Here is a 12,578-nt window from a genome sequence, read left to right as displayed (position 1 = left end):
GTTGCCTCACAAGGTAAGGGGCGGGAAGGTAGAGGGGCCGCTTCACAAAGCAGGGGCAGGAAGGTAGAGGGGCCTCCTCACAAGGCAGGGGCGGGAAGGTAGAGGGGCCTCCTCACAAGGCAGGGGCGGGAAGGTAGAGGGGCCTCCTCACAAGGCAGGGGCAGGAAGGTAGAGGGGCCACCTCACAAGGCAGGGGCAGGAAGGTAGAGGGGCTGCCTCACAAGGTAAGGGGCGGGAAGGTAGAGGGGCCGCTTCACAAAGCAGGGGCAGGAAGGTAGAGGGGCCTCCTCACAAGGCAGGGGCGGGAAGGTAGAGGGGCCTCCTCACAAGGCAGGGGCAGGAAGGTAGAGGGGCCTCCTCACAAGGTAAGGGGCGGGAAGGTAGAGGGGCCTCCTCACAAGGCAGGGGCAGGAAGGTAGAGGGGTTGCCTCACAAGGTAAGGGGCAGGAAGGTAGAGGGGCCGCCTCACAAGGTTAGGGGCAGGAAGGTAGAGGGGCTGCTTCACAAAGCAGGGGCAGGAAGGTAGAGGGGCCTCCTCACAAGGCAGGGGCAGGAAGGTAGAGGGGCCGCCTCACAAGGTAAGGGGCGGGAAGGTAGAGGGGCTGCTCCACAAGGCGGGAAGGTAGAGGGGCTGCCTCACAAGGCAGGGGCGGGAAAGTAGAGGGGCCACCTCACAAGGCAGGGGCGGGAAGGTAGAGGGGCTGCTCCACAAGGCGGGAAGGTAGAGGGGCTGCCTCACAAGGCAGGGGCAGGAAGGTAGAGGGGCCGCCTCACAAGGTAAGGGGCGGGAAGGTAGAGGGGCTGCTCCGTAAGGCAGGGGCGGGAAGGTAGAGGGGCTGCTACATAAGGCGGGAAGGTAGAGGGGCCACCTCACAAGGCAGGGGCGGGAAAGTAGAGGGGCCACCTCACAAGGCAGGGGCGGGAAGGTAGAGGGGCTGCTCCACAAGGCGGGAAGGTAGAGGGGCTGCCTCACAAGGCAGGGGCGGGAAGGTAGAGGGGCTGCTCCACAAGGTGAAGGGTGGGAAGGTAGAGGGGCTGCTCCACGGGGCGGGAAGGTAAAGGGGCTGCTCCATAAGGCAGGGGTGGGAAGGTAGAGGGGCTGCTCCACAAGGCTAGAAGGTAGAGGGGCTGCCTCACAAGGTGAAGGGCGGGAAGGTAGAGGGGCTGCTCCATAAGACGGGAAGGTGGAGGGTCCACCTCACAAGGTGTAGGGCGGGAAGGTAGAGGGGCTGCTCCACAAGGTGAAGGGCGGGAAGGTAGAGGGGCTGCTCCATAAGACGGGAAGGTGGAGGGGCCGCCTCACAAGAAGAGAATACTGGTAAGCTTCTCTGAAGCCACACAGATGACTGAATGTGGCTGATGCGACACACAGCCGAGCAGTCACCCATCAAACCTGTCAATCAGGAGCTGCCGCTACACTCCCCCTCCCGCAGGAGGCGGGGGACACTGAGGACAGAGGAACCCTCTCCTGATTGGTGGCGCTCCCTCCCTCCATTACTCACCTGTTTATAGTCCCACCTGTCTCCAGCCGACCACACGAGGGACTGTCAGTGTGCGCTGGTGATGTCTGGTCCAATACGTACCTAGAGAGAGGCGGAGTCCTCCAATATAGGACGGACCCCTGCAGAGTCCAGACCCCCGCACGCGGCTCTGGTCCCCGACCCTCCCCCGCACACAGCTCTGAACCCCCGGCCCCTCCCCCGCACACAGCTCTGGACCCCGGCCCCTCCCCCGCACACAAATCTGGTCCTCTGGCCCCTCCCCCGCACACAGTTCTGGCCCCTCCCCCGCACATAGCTCTGGCCTCTCCCCCACGCACCTCTCTGGTCCCCCCTCCCCCACACGCAGCTCTGGTCCTCCGTCTCCTCCAGCACAAGGCTCTGGTCCCCTGCGCACAGCTCTGTTCCTCCGGCCCCTCCCCAGCACACATGCATGCTCCTCTCTGCTGATCCCCGGCCCCTCCCCCGCACACACGCAGACTCCTCCCACTGCTAATCCCCGGCCCCTCCCCCGCACCCACGCAGACTTCTCCCTCTGCTGCTCCCCGGCCCCTCCCCCGCACACACGCAGATTCCTCCCTCTGCTGATCCCCGCCCCCTCCCCCGCACACTTGCAGACTCCTCCCTCTGCTGATCCCCGCTCCCTCCCCCGCACACACGCAGACTCCTCCCTCTGCTGATCCCCGGCCCCTCCCCCGCACACACGCAGACTCCTCCCTCTGCTGATCCCCTCCCCCGCACACATGCAGACTCCTCCCTCTGCTGATCCCCGCCCCCTCACACATGCAGACTCCTCCCTCTGCTGATCCCCGGCCCCTCCCCCGCACACATGCAGACTCCTCCCTCTGCTGCTCCCCGGCCCCTCCCCCGCACACACGCAGACTCCTCCCTCTGCTGCTCCCCGGCCCCTCCCCCGCACACACGCAGACTCCTCCCTCTGCTGATCCCCTCCCCCGCACACATGCAGACTCCTCCCTCTGCTGATCCCCGCCCCCTCCCCCGCACACATGCAGACTCCTCCCTCTGCTGATCCCCTCCCCCGCACACATGCAGACTCCTCCCTCTGCTGATCCCCTCCCCCGCACACATGCAGACTCCTCCCTCTGCTGATCCCCGCCCCCTCCCCCGCACACATGCAGACTCCTCCCTCTGCTGATCCCCGCCCCCTCACACATGCAGACTCCTCCCTCTGCAGATCCCCGGCCCCTCCCCCACACACGCAGACTCCTCCCTCTGCTGCTCCCCGGCCCCTCCCCCGCACACACGCAGACTCCTCCCTCTGCAGCTCCCCGGCCCCTCCCCCGCACACATGCAGACTCCTCTCTCTGCAGCTCCCCGGCCCCTCCCCCGCACACACGCAGACTCCTCCCTCTGCTGATGCCCGGCCCCTCCCCCACACACATGCAGACTCCTCCCTCTGCTGATCGCTGTCCCTCCCCCGCACACATGCAGACTCCTCCCTCTGCTGATCCCCTACCCCTCCCCCGCACACATGCAGACTCCTCCCTCTGCTGATCGCCGCCCCCTCACACATGCAGACTCCTCCCTCTGCAGATCCCCGGCCCCTCCCCCGCACACATGCAGACTCCTCCCTCTGGTGCTCCCCGGCCCCTCCCCCCCACACACGCAGACTCCTCCCTCTGCTGCTCCCCGGCCCCTTCCCTTGCACACACGCTGACTCCTCCCTCTGCTGCTCCCCGGCCCCTCCCCCGCACACACGCAGACTCCTCCCTCTGCTGCTCCCCGGCCCCTCCCCCGCACACACGCAGACTCCTCCCTCTGCTGATCCCTGCCCCCTCCCCCACACACATGCAGACTCCTCCCTCTGCTGATCCCCGGCCCCTCCCCCGCACACACGTAGACTCCTCCCTCTGCTGCTCCCCGGCCCCTCCCCCGCACACACGGACTCCTCCCTCTGCTGCTCCCCGGCCCCTCCCCCGCACACATGCAGACTCCTCCCTCTGCTGCTCCCCGGCCCCTTCCCCCGCACACACGCAGACTCCTCCCTCTGCTGCTCCCCGGCCCCTCCCCCGCACACACGCAGACTCCTCCCTCTGCTGATCCCCGCCCCCTCCCCCGCACACATGCAGACTCCTCCCTCTGCTGATCCCGGCCCCTCCCCCGCACACATGCAGACTCCTCCCTCTGCTGATCCCCGCCCCCTCCTCCGCACACATGCAGACTCCTCCCTCTGCTGCTCCCCGGCCCCTCCCTCACACGCAGACTCCTCCCTCTGCTGCTCCCCGGCCCCTCCCCCACACACACGCAGACTCCTCCCTCTGCTGCTCCCCGGCCCCTCCCCCGCACACACGCAGACTCCTCCCTCTGCTGCTCCCCTCCCCCGCACACACGGAGACTCCTCCCTCTGCTGATCCCCGGCCCCTCCCCCGCACACACGCAGACTCCTCCCTCTGCTGCTCCCCGGCCCCTCCCCCGCACACACGCAGACTCCTCCCTCTGCTGCTCCCCTCCCCCGCACACACGGAGACTCCTCCCTCTACTGATCCCCGGCCCCTCCCCCGCACACATGCTGACTCTTCCCTCTGCTGATCCCCGGCCCCTCCCCCGCACACATGCAGACTCCTCCCTCTGCTGATCCCCTCCCCCGCACACATGCAGACTCCTCCCTCTGCTGCTCCCCGGCCCCTCCCCCGCACACACACAGACTCCTCCCTCTGCTGATCCCCGGCCCCTCCCCCGCACACACGCAGACTCCTCCCTCTGCTGATCCCCGGCCCCTCTCCTGCACACGCAGACTCCTCCCTCTGCTGCTCCCCGGCCCCTCCCCCGCACACACGCAGACTCCTCCCTCTGCTGCTCCACGGCCCCTCCCCCGCACACACGCAGACTCCTCCCTCTGCTGATCCCCTCCCCCGCACACATGCAGACTCCTCCCTCTGCTGATCCCCGGCCCCTCCCCCGCACACATGCAGACTCCTCCCTCTGCTGCTCCCCGGCCCCTCCCCCGCACACACGCAGACTCCTCCCTCTGCTGCTCCCCGGCCCCTCCCCGCACACACGCAGACTCCTCCCTCTGCTGCTCCCCGGCCCCTCCCCCGCACACACGCAGACTCCTCCCTCTGCTGCTCCCCGGCCCCTCCCCCGCACACACGCAGACTCCTCCCTCTGCTGATTCCCTCCCCCGCACACATGCAGACTCCTCCCTCTGCTGCTCCCCGGCCCCTCCCCCACACACACACAGACTCCTCCCTCTGCTGCTCCCCGGCCCCTCCCCCACACACACGCAGACTCCTCCCTCTGCTGCTCCCCGGCCCCTGCCCCACACACGCAGACTCCTCCCTCTGCTGCTCCCCGGCCCCTCCCCCGCACACACGCAGACTCCTCCCTCTGCTGCTCCCCTCCCCCGCACACACGGAGACTCCTCCCTCTGCTGATCCCCCTCCCCCGCACACACGCAGACTCCTCCCTCTGCTGATCCCCGGCCCCTCCCCCGCACACATGCAGACTCCTCCCTCTGCTGATCCCCTCCCCCGCACACATGCAGACTCCTCCCTCTGCTGATCCCCGCCCCCTCCCCCGCACACATGCAGACTCCTCCCTCTGCTGATCCCCTCCCCCGCACACATGCAGACTCCTCCCTCTGCTGATCCCCGCCCCCTCACACATGCAGACTCCTCCCTCTGCTGATCCCCGGCCCCTCCCCCGCACACATGCAGACTCCTCCCTCTGCTGCTCCCCGGCCCCTCCCCCGCACACACGCAGACTCCTCCCTCTGCTGCTCCCCGGCCCCTCCCCCGCACACACGCAGACTCCTCCCTCTGCTGCTCCCCGGCCCCTCCCCCGCACACACGCAGACTCCTCCCTCTGCTGATCCCCTCCCCCGCACACATGCAGACTCCTCCCTCTGCTGATCCCCGCCCCCTCCCCCGCACACATGCAGACTCCTCCCTCTGCTGATCCCCGCCCTCTCCCCCGCACACATGCAGACTCCTCCCTCTGCTGATCCCCTCCCCCGCACACATGCAGACTCCTCCCTCTGCTGATCCCCGCCCCCTCCCCTGCACACATGCAGACTCCTCCCTCTGCTGATCCCCGCCCCCTCACACATGCAGACTCCTCCCTCTGCAGATCCCCGGCCCCTCCCCCGCACACATGCAGACTCCTCCCTCTGGTGCTCCCCGGCCCCTCCCCCCCACACACGCAGACTCCTCCCTCTGCTGCTCCCCGGCCCCTCCCCCGCACACACGCAGACTCCTCCCTCTGCTGCTCCCCGGCCCCTCCCCCGCACACACGCAGACTCCTCCCTCTGCTGCTCCCCGGCCCCTCCCCCGCACACACGCAGACTCCTCCCTCTGCTGCTCCCCGGCCCCTCCCCCGCACACACGCAGACTCCTCCCTCTGCTGATCCCCGCCCCCTCCCCCGCACACATGCAGACTCCTCCCTCTGCTGATCCCCGGTCCCTCCCCCGCACACACGTAGACTCCTCCCTCTGCTGCTCCCCGGCCCCTCCCCCGCACACACGCAGACTCCTCCCTCTGCTGCTCCCCGGCCCCTCCCCCGCACACACGCAGACTCCTCCCTCTGCTGCTCCTTGGCCCCTTCCCCCGCACACACGCAGACTCCTCCCTCTGCTGCTCCCCGGCCCCTCCCCCGCACACACGCAGACTCCTCCCTCTGCTGCTCCCCGGCCCCTCCCCCGCACACACGCAGACTCCTCCCTCTGCTGCCCCCCGGCCCCTCCCCCGCACACACGCAGACTCCTCCCTCTGCTGATCCCCGCCCCCTCCTCCGCACACATGCAGACTCCTCCCTCTGCTGCTCCCCGGCCCCTCCCCCGCACACACGCAGACTCCTCCCTCTGCTGCTCCCCGGCCCCTCCCCCACACACACGCAGACTCCTCCCTCTGCTGCTCCCCGGCCCCTCCCCCGCACACACGCAGACTCCTCCCTCTGCTGATCCCCTCCCCCGCACACATGCAGACTCCTCCCCTTCGCACACCGGGGCGCCCGCTCATCCCGGCTGTCGGCAGACACCGCGTGAGATCCCGGAGAACCACGTGACCCTGACGTCATCCTCCTCCCCCCCCCCCCCGAGGCATGTGACGTCACAGACGGCGCCCACCACGTGACCCGCTGCTCGCGGTTTTTGCTGTTGTGTCCCGTGCCCCGCCCCTGTGTCTGCAGCCCCGCCCCTGTGTCTGCAGTCCCGCCCCTGTGACGTCACGCACGGTAGTTATGGCCGCCGCTAGCTCGGAGCCTCAGCCTTCCTCCGCCGGGAGCCCCGCACAGCAGGCCGCAGCCCCGGAGCCGCCCGAGGATGAGGCCGCGGGACGTGCGGAGGAGGAGGAGGACGACGAGGAGGATGAAGAGGAGGACGAGGAGAGCAGCGGCGGCTCCGAGCGCTCGGACAGCCCGGCCGGGAGCAGCCTGGACGGGGAGCGGGGGAGCAGCCGGCCGGAGGACGGGCCCAGCCCGGGCAGCAGCAGCAGCGCGCCCAGCACCGCCGGCAGCAGCACGGCCGGGAGCAGCTCCGGGGCCGACGACGGCTACAGCAGCGCCGGACAGAGCAGCGGCCGCAGGACCAGCCTGGAGGGCGACGGGGAGCCGCTCAGCCGCATGGACTCGGAGGACAGGTGAGAGAGCGGGGGCCGGACACGGCTGGACTCCGCCCACATGGTGCCGACCAACGGCTGACTCCGCCCACATGGTGCCGACCAACGGCTGACTCCGCCCACATGGTGCCGACCAACGGCTGGCCCCGCCCACATGGTGTAAATATCGGCTGGCCCCGCCCACATGGTGCCGACCAACGGCTGACTCCGCCCACTGCTGGCCCCGCCCACATGGTGTAAATATCGGCTGACTCCGCCCACATGGTGCCGACCACTTGTTGACTCCACCCACTGCTGGCCGCGGACTCCACCCACATGGTGCAAATCACTAGTGGCTCCGCCCACATGGTACAGATCACGGCGGACTCCGCCCACATGGTGCAGATCACAGCTGACTCCGCCCACATGGTGCAGACCACGGCTGACTCCGCCCACTTCCGACAGCGGACTCCACACAGTGTAAATCTTCAGTGACTCCGCCCACAGAGTGACGGCCATGGCTGGACCCACCCACTGCTGGCCATGCCGAGCGCGGACTCCACCCACATAGTGTAAATCAAGGCTGACTCCGCCCACTGCTGGCCCCGCCCACGTAGTGCAAATCACGAGTGATTCCTCCCTCCGGACACCGCCCACAGTGCTGACCACAGGTACTCCGCCCACATAGGGTAAATCACTGCAGACCCCACCCACATAGTGCCATTCACAGCTGACTCCGCCCATATAACCCCAAGGATGGAGAGCTCCGCCCACTGCAGACCCCACCCACATAGTGCCATTCACGGCTGACTCCGCCCATATACCCCAAGGATGGAGAGCTCCGCCCACTGCAGACCCCACCCACATAGTGCCATTCACGGCTGACTCCGCCCATATAACCCCAAGGATGGAGAGCTCCGCCCACTGCAGACCCCACCCACATAGTGCCAATCACGGCTGGCTCCGCCCATATAACCCCAAGGATGGAGAGCTCCGCCCACTGCAGACCCCACCCACATAATGTGTGAGGGGGATTTGTGAATTCCGGCCCCATAGATTCTCCCGGTTCTCCCTCTGCTCCTGACGTGGCCCCCACCCATGGGATAAGGACCAAGAACTTTACCATTTGGCCGCGTGTTAATGAAGACGAGCAGGAGGAGCAGCGCTGGGACCCCTGCTGTCCTGTGCACGGCGGCCCACATCATACTAAAGCTCTAGACAGAGCGTCCCCGACATCTAGAGATGAATGATGAGAGCACCGTACATCTCAGGGGTGAGAGCCCCCCGCACGCACCGTACATCTCAGGGGTGAGAGCCCCCCGCACGCACCGTACATCTCAGGGGTGAGAGCCCCCCGCACGCACCGTACATCTCAGGGGTGAGAGCCCCCCGCACGCACCGTACATCTCAGGGGTGAGAGCCCCCCGCACGCACCGTACATCTCAGGGGTGAGAGCCCCCCGCATGCACCGTACATCTCAGGGGTGAGAGCCCCCCGCACGCACCGTACATCTCAGGGGTGAGAGCCCCCCGCACGCACCGTACATCTCAGGGGTGAGAGCCCCCCGCACGCACCGTACATCTCAGGGGTGAGAGCCCCCCGCACGCACCGTACATCTCAGGGGTGAGAGCCCCCCGCACGCACCGTACATCTCAGGGGTGAGAGCCCCCCGCACGCACCGTACATCTCAGGGGTGAGAGCCCCCCGCACGCACCGTACATCTCAGGGGTGAGAGCCCCCCGCATGCACCGTACATCTCAGGGTGAGAACCCTCCGCACGCACCGTACATCTCAGGGGTGAGAGCCCCCCGCATGCACCGTACATCTCAGGGGTGAGAGCCCCCCGCACGCACCGTACATCTCAGGGGTGAGAGCCCCCCGCACGCACCGTACATCTCAGGGGTGAGAGCCCCCCGCATGCACCGTACATCTCAGGGTGAGAACCCTCCGCACGCACCGTACATCTCAGGAGTGAGAGCCCCCCGCACGCACCGTACATCTCGGGTGAGAGCCCCCCGCACGCACCGTACATCTCAGGGGTGAGAGCCCCCCGCACGCACCGTACATCTCAGGGGTGAGAGCCCCCCGCATGCACCGTACATCTCAGGGTGAGAACCCTCCGCACGCACCGTACATCTCGGGTGAGAGCCCCCCGCACGCACCGTACATCTCAGGGGTGAGAACCCTCCGCACGCACCGTACATCTCAGGGGTGAGAACCCTGGGAGCCCCCCGCACGCACCGTACATCTCAGGGGTGAGAACCCTGGGAGCCCCCCCGCACGCACCGTACATCTCAGGGGTGAGAACCCTCCGCACGCACCGTACATCTCAGGAGTGAGAGCCCCCCGCACGCACCGTACATCTCAGGGGTGAGAGCCCCCCGCACGCACCGTACATCTCAGGGGTGAGAGCCCCCCGCACGCACCGTACATCTCAGGGGTGAGAGCCCCCCGCACGCACCGTACATCTCAGGGGTGAGAGCCCCCCGCACGCACCGTACATCTCAGGGGTGAGAGCCCCCCGCACGCACCGTACATCTCAGGGGTGAGAGCCCCCCGCACGCACCGTACATCTCAGGGGTGAGAGCCCCCCGCACGCACCGTACATCTCAGGGGTGAGAACCCTCCGCACGCACCGTACATCTCAGGGGTGAGAGCCCCCCGCACGCACCGTACATCTCAGGGGTGAGAGCCCCCCGCACGCACCGTACATCTCAGGGGTGAGAACCCTCCGCACGCACCATACATCTCAGGGGTGAGAGCCCCCCGCACGCACCGTACATCTCAGGGGTGAGAGCCCCCCGCACGCACCGTACATCTCAGGGGTGAGAGCCCCCCGCACGCACCGTACATCTCAGGGGTGAGAGCCCCCCGCACGCACCGTACATCTCAGGGGTGAGAGCCCTGCGCACGCACCGTACATCTCAGGGGTGAGAGCCCCCCGCACGCACCGTACATCTCAGGGGTGAGAGCCCCCGCACGCACCGTACATCTCAGGGGTGAGAGCCCCCCGCCGCACGCACCGTACATCTCAGGGGTGAGAGCCCCCCGCACGCACCGTACATCTCAGGGGTGAGAGCCCTCCGCACGCACCGTACATCTCAGGGGTGAGAGCCCCCCGCACGCACCGTACATCTCAGGGGTGAGAGCCCCCCGCACGCACCGTACATCTCAGGGGTGAGAGCCCCCCGCACGCACCGTACATCTCAGGGGTGAGAGCCCCCCGCACGCACCGTACATCTCAGGGGTGAGAGCCCCCCGCACGCACCGTACATCTCAGGGGTGAGAGCCCCCCGCACGCACCGTACATCTCAGGGGTGAGAGCCCCCCGCACACACCGTACATCTCAGGGGTGAGAGCCCCCCGCACGCACCGTACATCTCAGGGGTGAGAGCCCCCCGCACGCACCGTACATCTCAGGGGTGAGAGCCCCCCGCACGCACCGTACATCTCAGGGGTGAGAGCCCCCCGCACGCACCGTACATCTCAGGGGTGAGAGCCCCCCGCACGCACCGTACATCTCAGGGGTGAGAGCCCCCCGCACGCACCGTACATCTCAGAGGTGAGAACCCTCCGCACGCACCGTACATCTCAGGGGTGAGAACCCTCCGCACGCACCGTACATCTCAGGGGTGAGAACCCTCCGCACGCACCGCACATCTCAGGGGTGAGAGCCCCCCGCACGCACCGTACATCTCAGGGGTGAGAGCCCCCCGCACGCACCGTACATCTCAGGGGTGAGAGCCCCCCGCACGCACCGTACATCTCAGGGGTGAGAGCCCCCCGCACGCACCGTACATCTCAGGGGTGAGAGCCCCCCGCACGCACCGTACATCTCAGAGGTGAGAACCCTCCGCACGCACCGTACATCTCAGGGGTGAGAGCCCCCCGCACGCACCGTACATCTCAGGGGTGAGAACCCTCCGCACGCACCGCACATCTCAGGGGTGAGAGCCCCCCGCACGCACCGTACATCTCAGGGGTGAGAGCCCCCCGCACGCACCGTACATCTCAGGGGTGAGAGCCCCCCGCACGCACCGTACATCTCAGGGGTGAGAGCCCCCCGCACGCACCGTACATCTCAGAGGTGAGAACCCTCCGCACGCACCGTACATCTCAGGGGTGAGAACCCTCCGCACGCACCGTACATCTCAGGGGTGAGAGCCCCCCGCACGTACCATACATCTCAGGGGTGAGAACCCTGGGAGCCCTCCGCACGCACCGCACATCTCAGGGGTGAGAACCCTCCGCACGCACCGTACATCTCAGGGGTGAGAACCCTGGGAGCCCCCCGCACGCACCGTACATCTCAGGGGTGAGAACCCTGGGAGCCCCCCGCACGCACCGTACATCTCAGGGGTGAGAACCCTCCGCACGCACCGTACATCTCAGGGGTGAGAACCCTCCGCACGCACCGTACATCTCAGGGGTGAGAACCCTGGGAGCCCTCCGCACGCACCGCACATCTCAGGGGTGAGAACCCTGGGAGCCCCCCCGCACGCACCGTACATCTCAGGGGTGAGAACCCTCCGCACGCACCGTACATCTCAGGGGTGAGAACCCTCCGCACGCACCGTACATCTCAGGGGTGAGAACCCTGGGAGCCCTCCGCACGCACCGTACATCTCAGGGGTGAGAACCCTGGGAGCCCCCCGCACGCACCGTACATCTCAGGGTGAGAACCCTGGGAGCCCTCCGCACGCACCGTACATCTCAGGGGTGAGAACCCTCCGCACGCACCGCACATCTCAGGGGTGAGAACCCTCCGCACGCACCGTACATCTCAGGGGTGAGAACCCTGGGAGCCCCCCGCACGCACCGTACATCTCAGGGGTGAGAACCCTGGGAGCCCTCCGCACGCACCGTACATCTCAGGGGTGAGAGCCCCCCGCACGCACCGTACATCTCAGGGGTGAGAGCCCCCCGCACGTACCATACATCTCAGGGGTGAGAACCCTGGGAGCCCTCCGCACGCACCGCACATCTCAGGGGTGAGAACCCTCCGCACGCACCGTACATCTCAGGGGTGAGAACCCTGGGAGCCCCCCGCACGCACCGTACATCTCAGGGGTGAGAACCCTGGGAGCCCCCCGCACGCACCGTACATCTCAGGGGTGAGAACCCTCCGCACGCACCGTACATCTCAGGGGTGAGAACCCTCCGCACGCACCGTACATCTCAGGGGTGAGAACCCTGGGAGCCCTCCGCACGCACCGCACATCTCAGGGGTGAGAACCCTGGGAGCCCCCCCGCACGCACCGTACATCTCAGTGGTGAGAACCCTCCGCACGCACCGTACATCTCAGGGGTGAGAACCCTCCGCACGCACCGTACATCTCAGGGGTGAGAACCCTGGGAGCCCTCCGCACGCACCGTACATCTCAGTGGTGAGAACCCTCCGCACGCACCGTACATCTCAGGGGTGAGAACCCTCCGCACGCACCGTACATCTCAGGGGTGAGAACCCTGGGAACCCTCCGCACGCACCGTACATCTCAGGGGTGAGAACCCTGGGAGCCCCCCGCA

The 12,578-nt window shown here is 67.4% G+C and overlaps 1 protein-coding gene across 2 annotated transcripts in view; it reads left to right on the top strand.

The window, feature by feature from the left end:
• Positions 1 to 6,646: 6,646 nt before the first annotated feature.
• AEBP2 (AE binding protein 2) overlaps positions 6,647 to 12,578 on the top strand; it is a 54,237-nt gene continuing 48,305 nt past the window's right edge. Inside the window, exon 1 of one of the 2 annotated variants that reach the window (XM_077267251.1) lies at positions 6,647 to 7,094. In XM_077267251.1, coding sequence (XP_077123366.1) covers positions 6,697 to 7,094 — 398 coding nt within the window. In that variant the 5' untranslated portion in view covers positions 6,647 to 6,696. The remainder of the gene's footprint in view (positions 7,095 to 12,578) is intronic. The other variant, XM_077267250.1, reaches the window with a different exon arrangement.

Source organism: Ranitomeya variabilis, chromosome 5, assembly GCF_051348905.1.
Source record: "Ranitomeya variabilis isolate aRanVar5 chromosome 5, aRanVar5.hap1, whole genome shotgun sequence".
In the NCBI taxonomy this organism is placed as follows: domain Eukaryota; kingdom Metazoa; phylum Chordata; class Amphibia; order Anura; family Dendrobatidae; genus Ranitomeya; species Ranitomeya variabilis.
The sequence above is the reverse complement of the archived record's forward strand: the minus strand, read 5'-3'. Positions and strand labels throughout refer to the sequence as shown.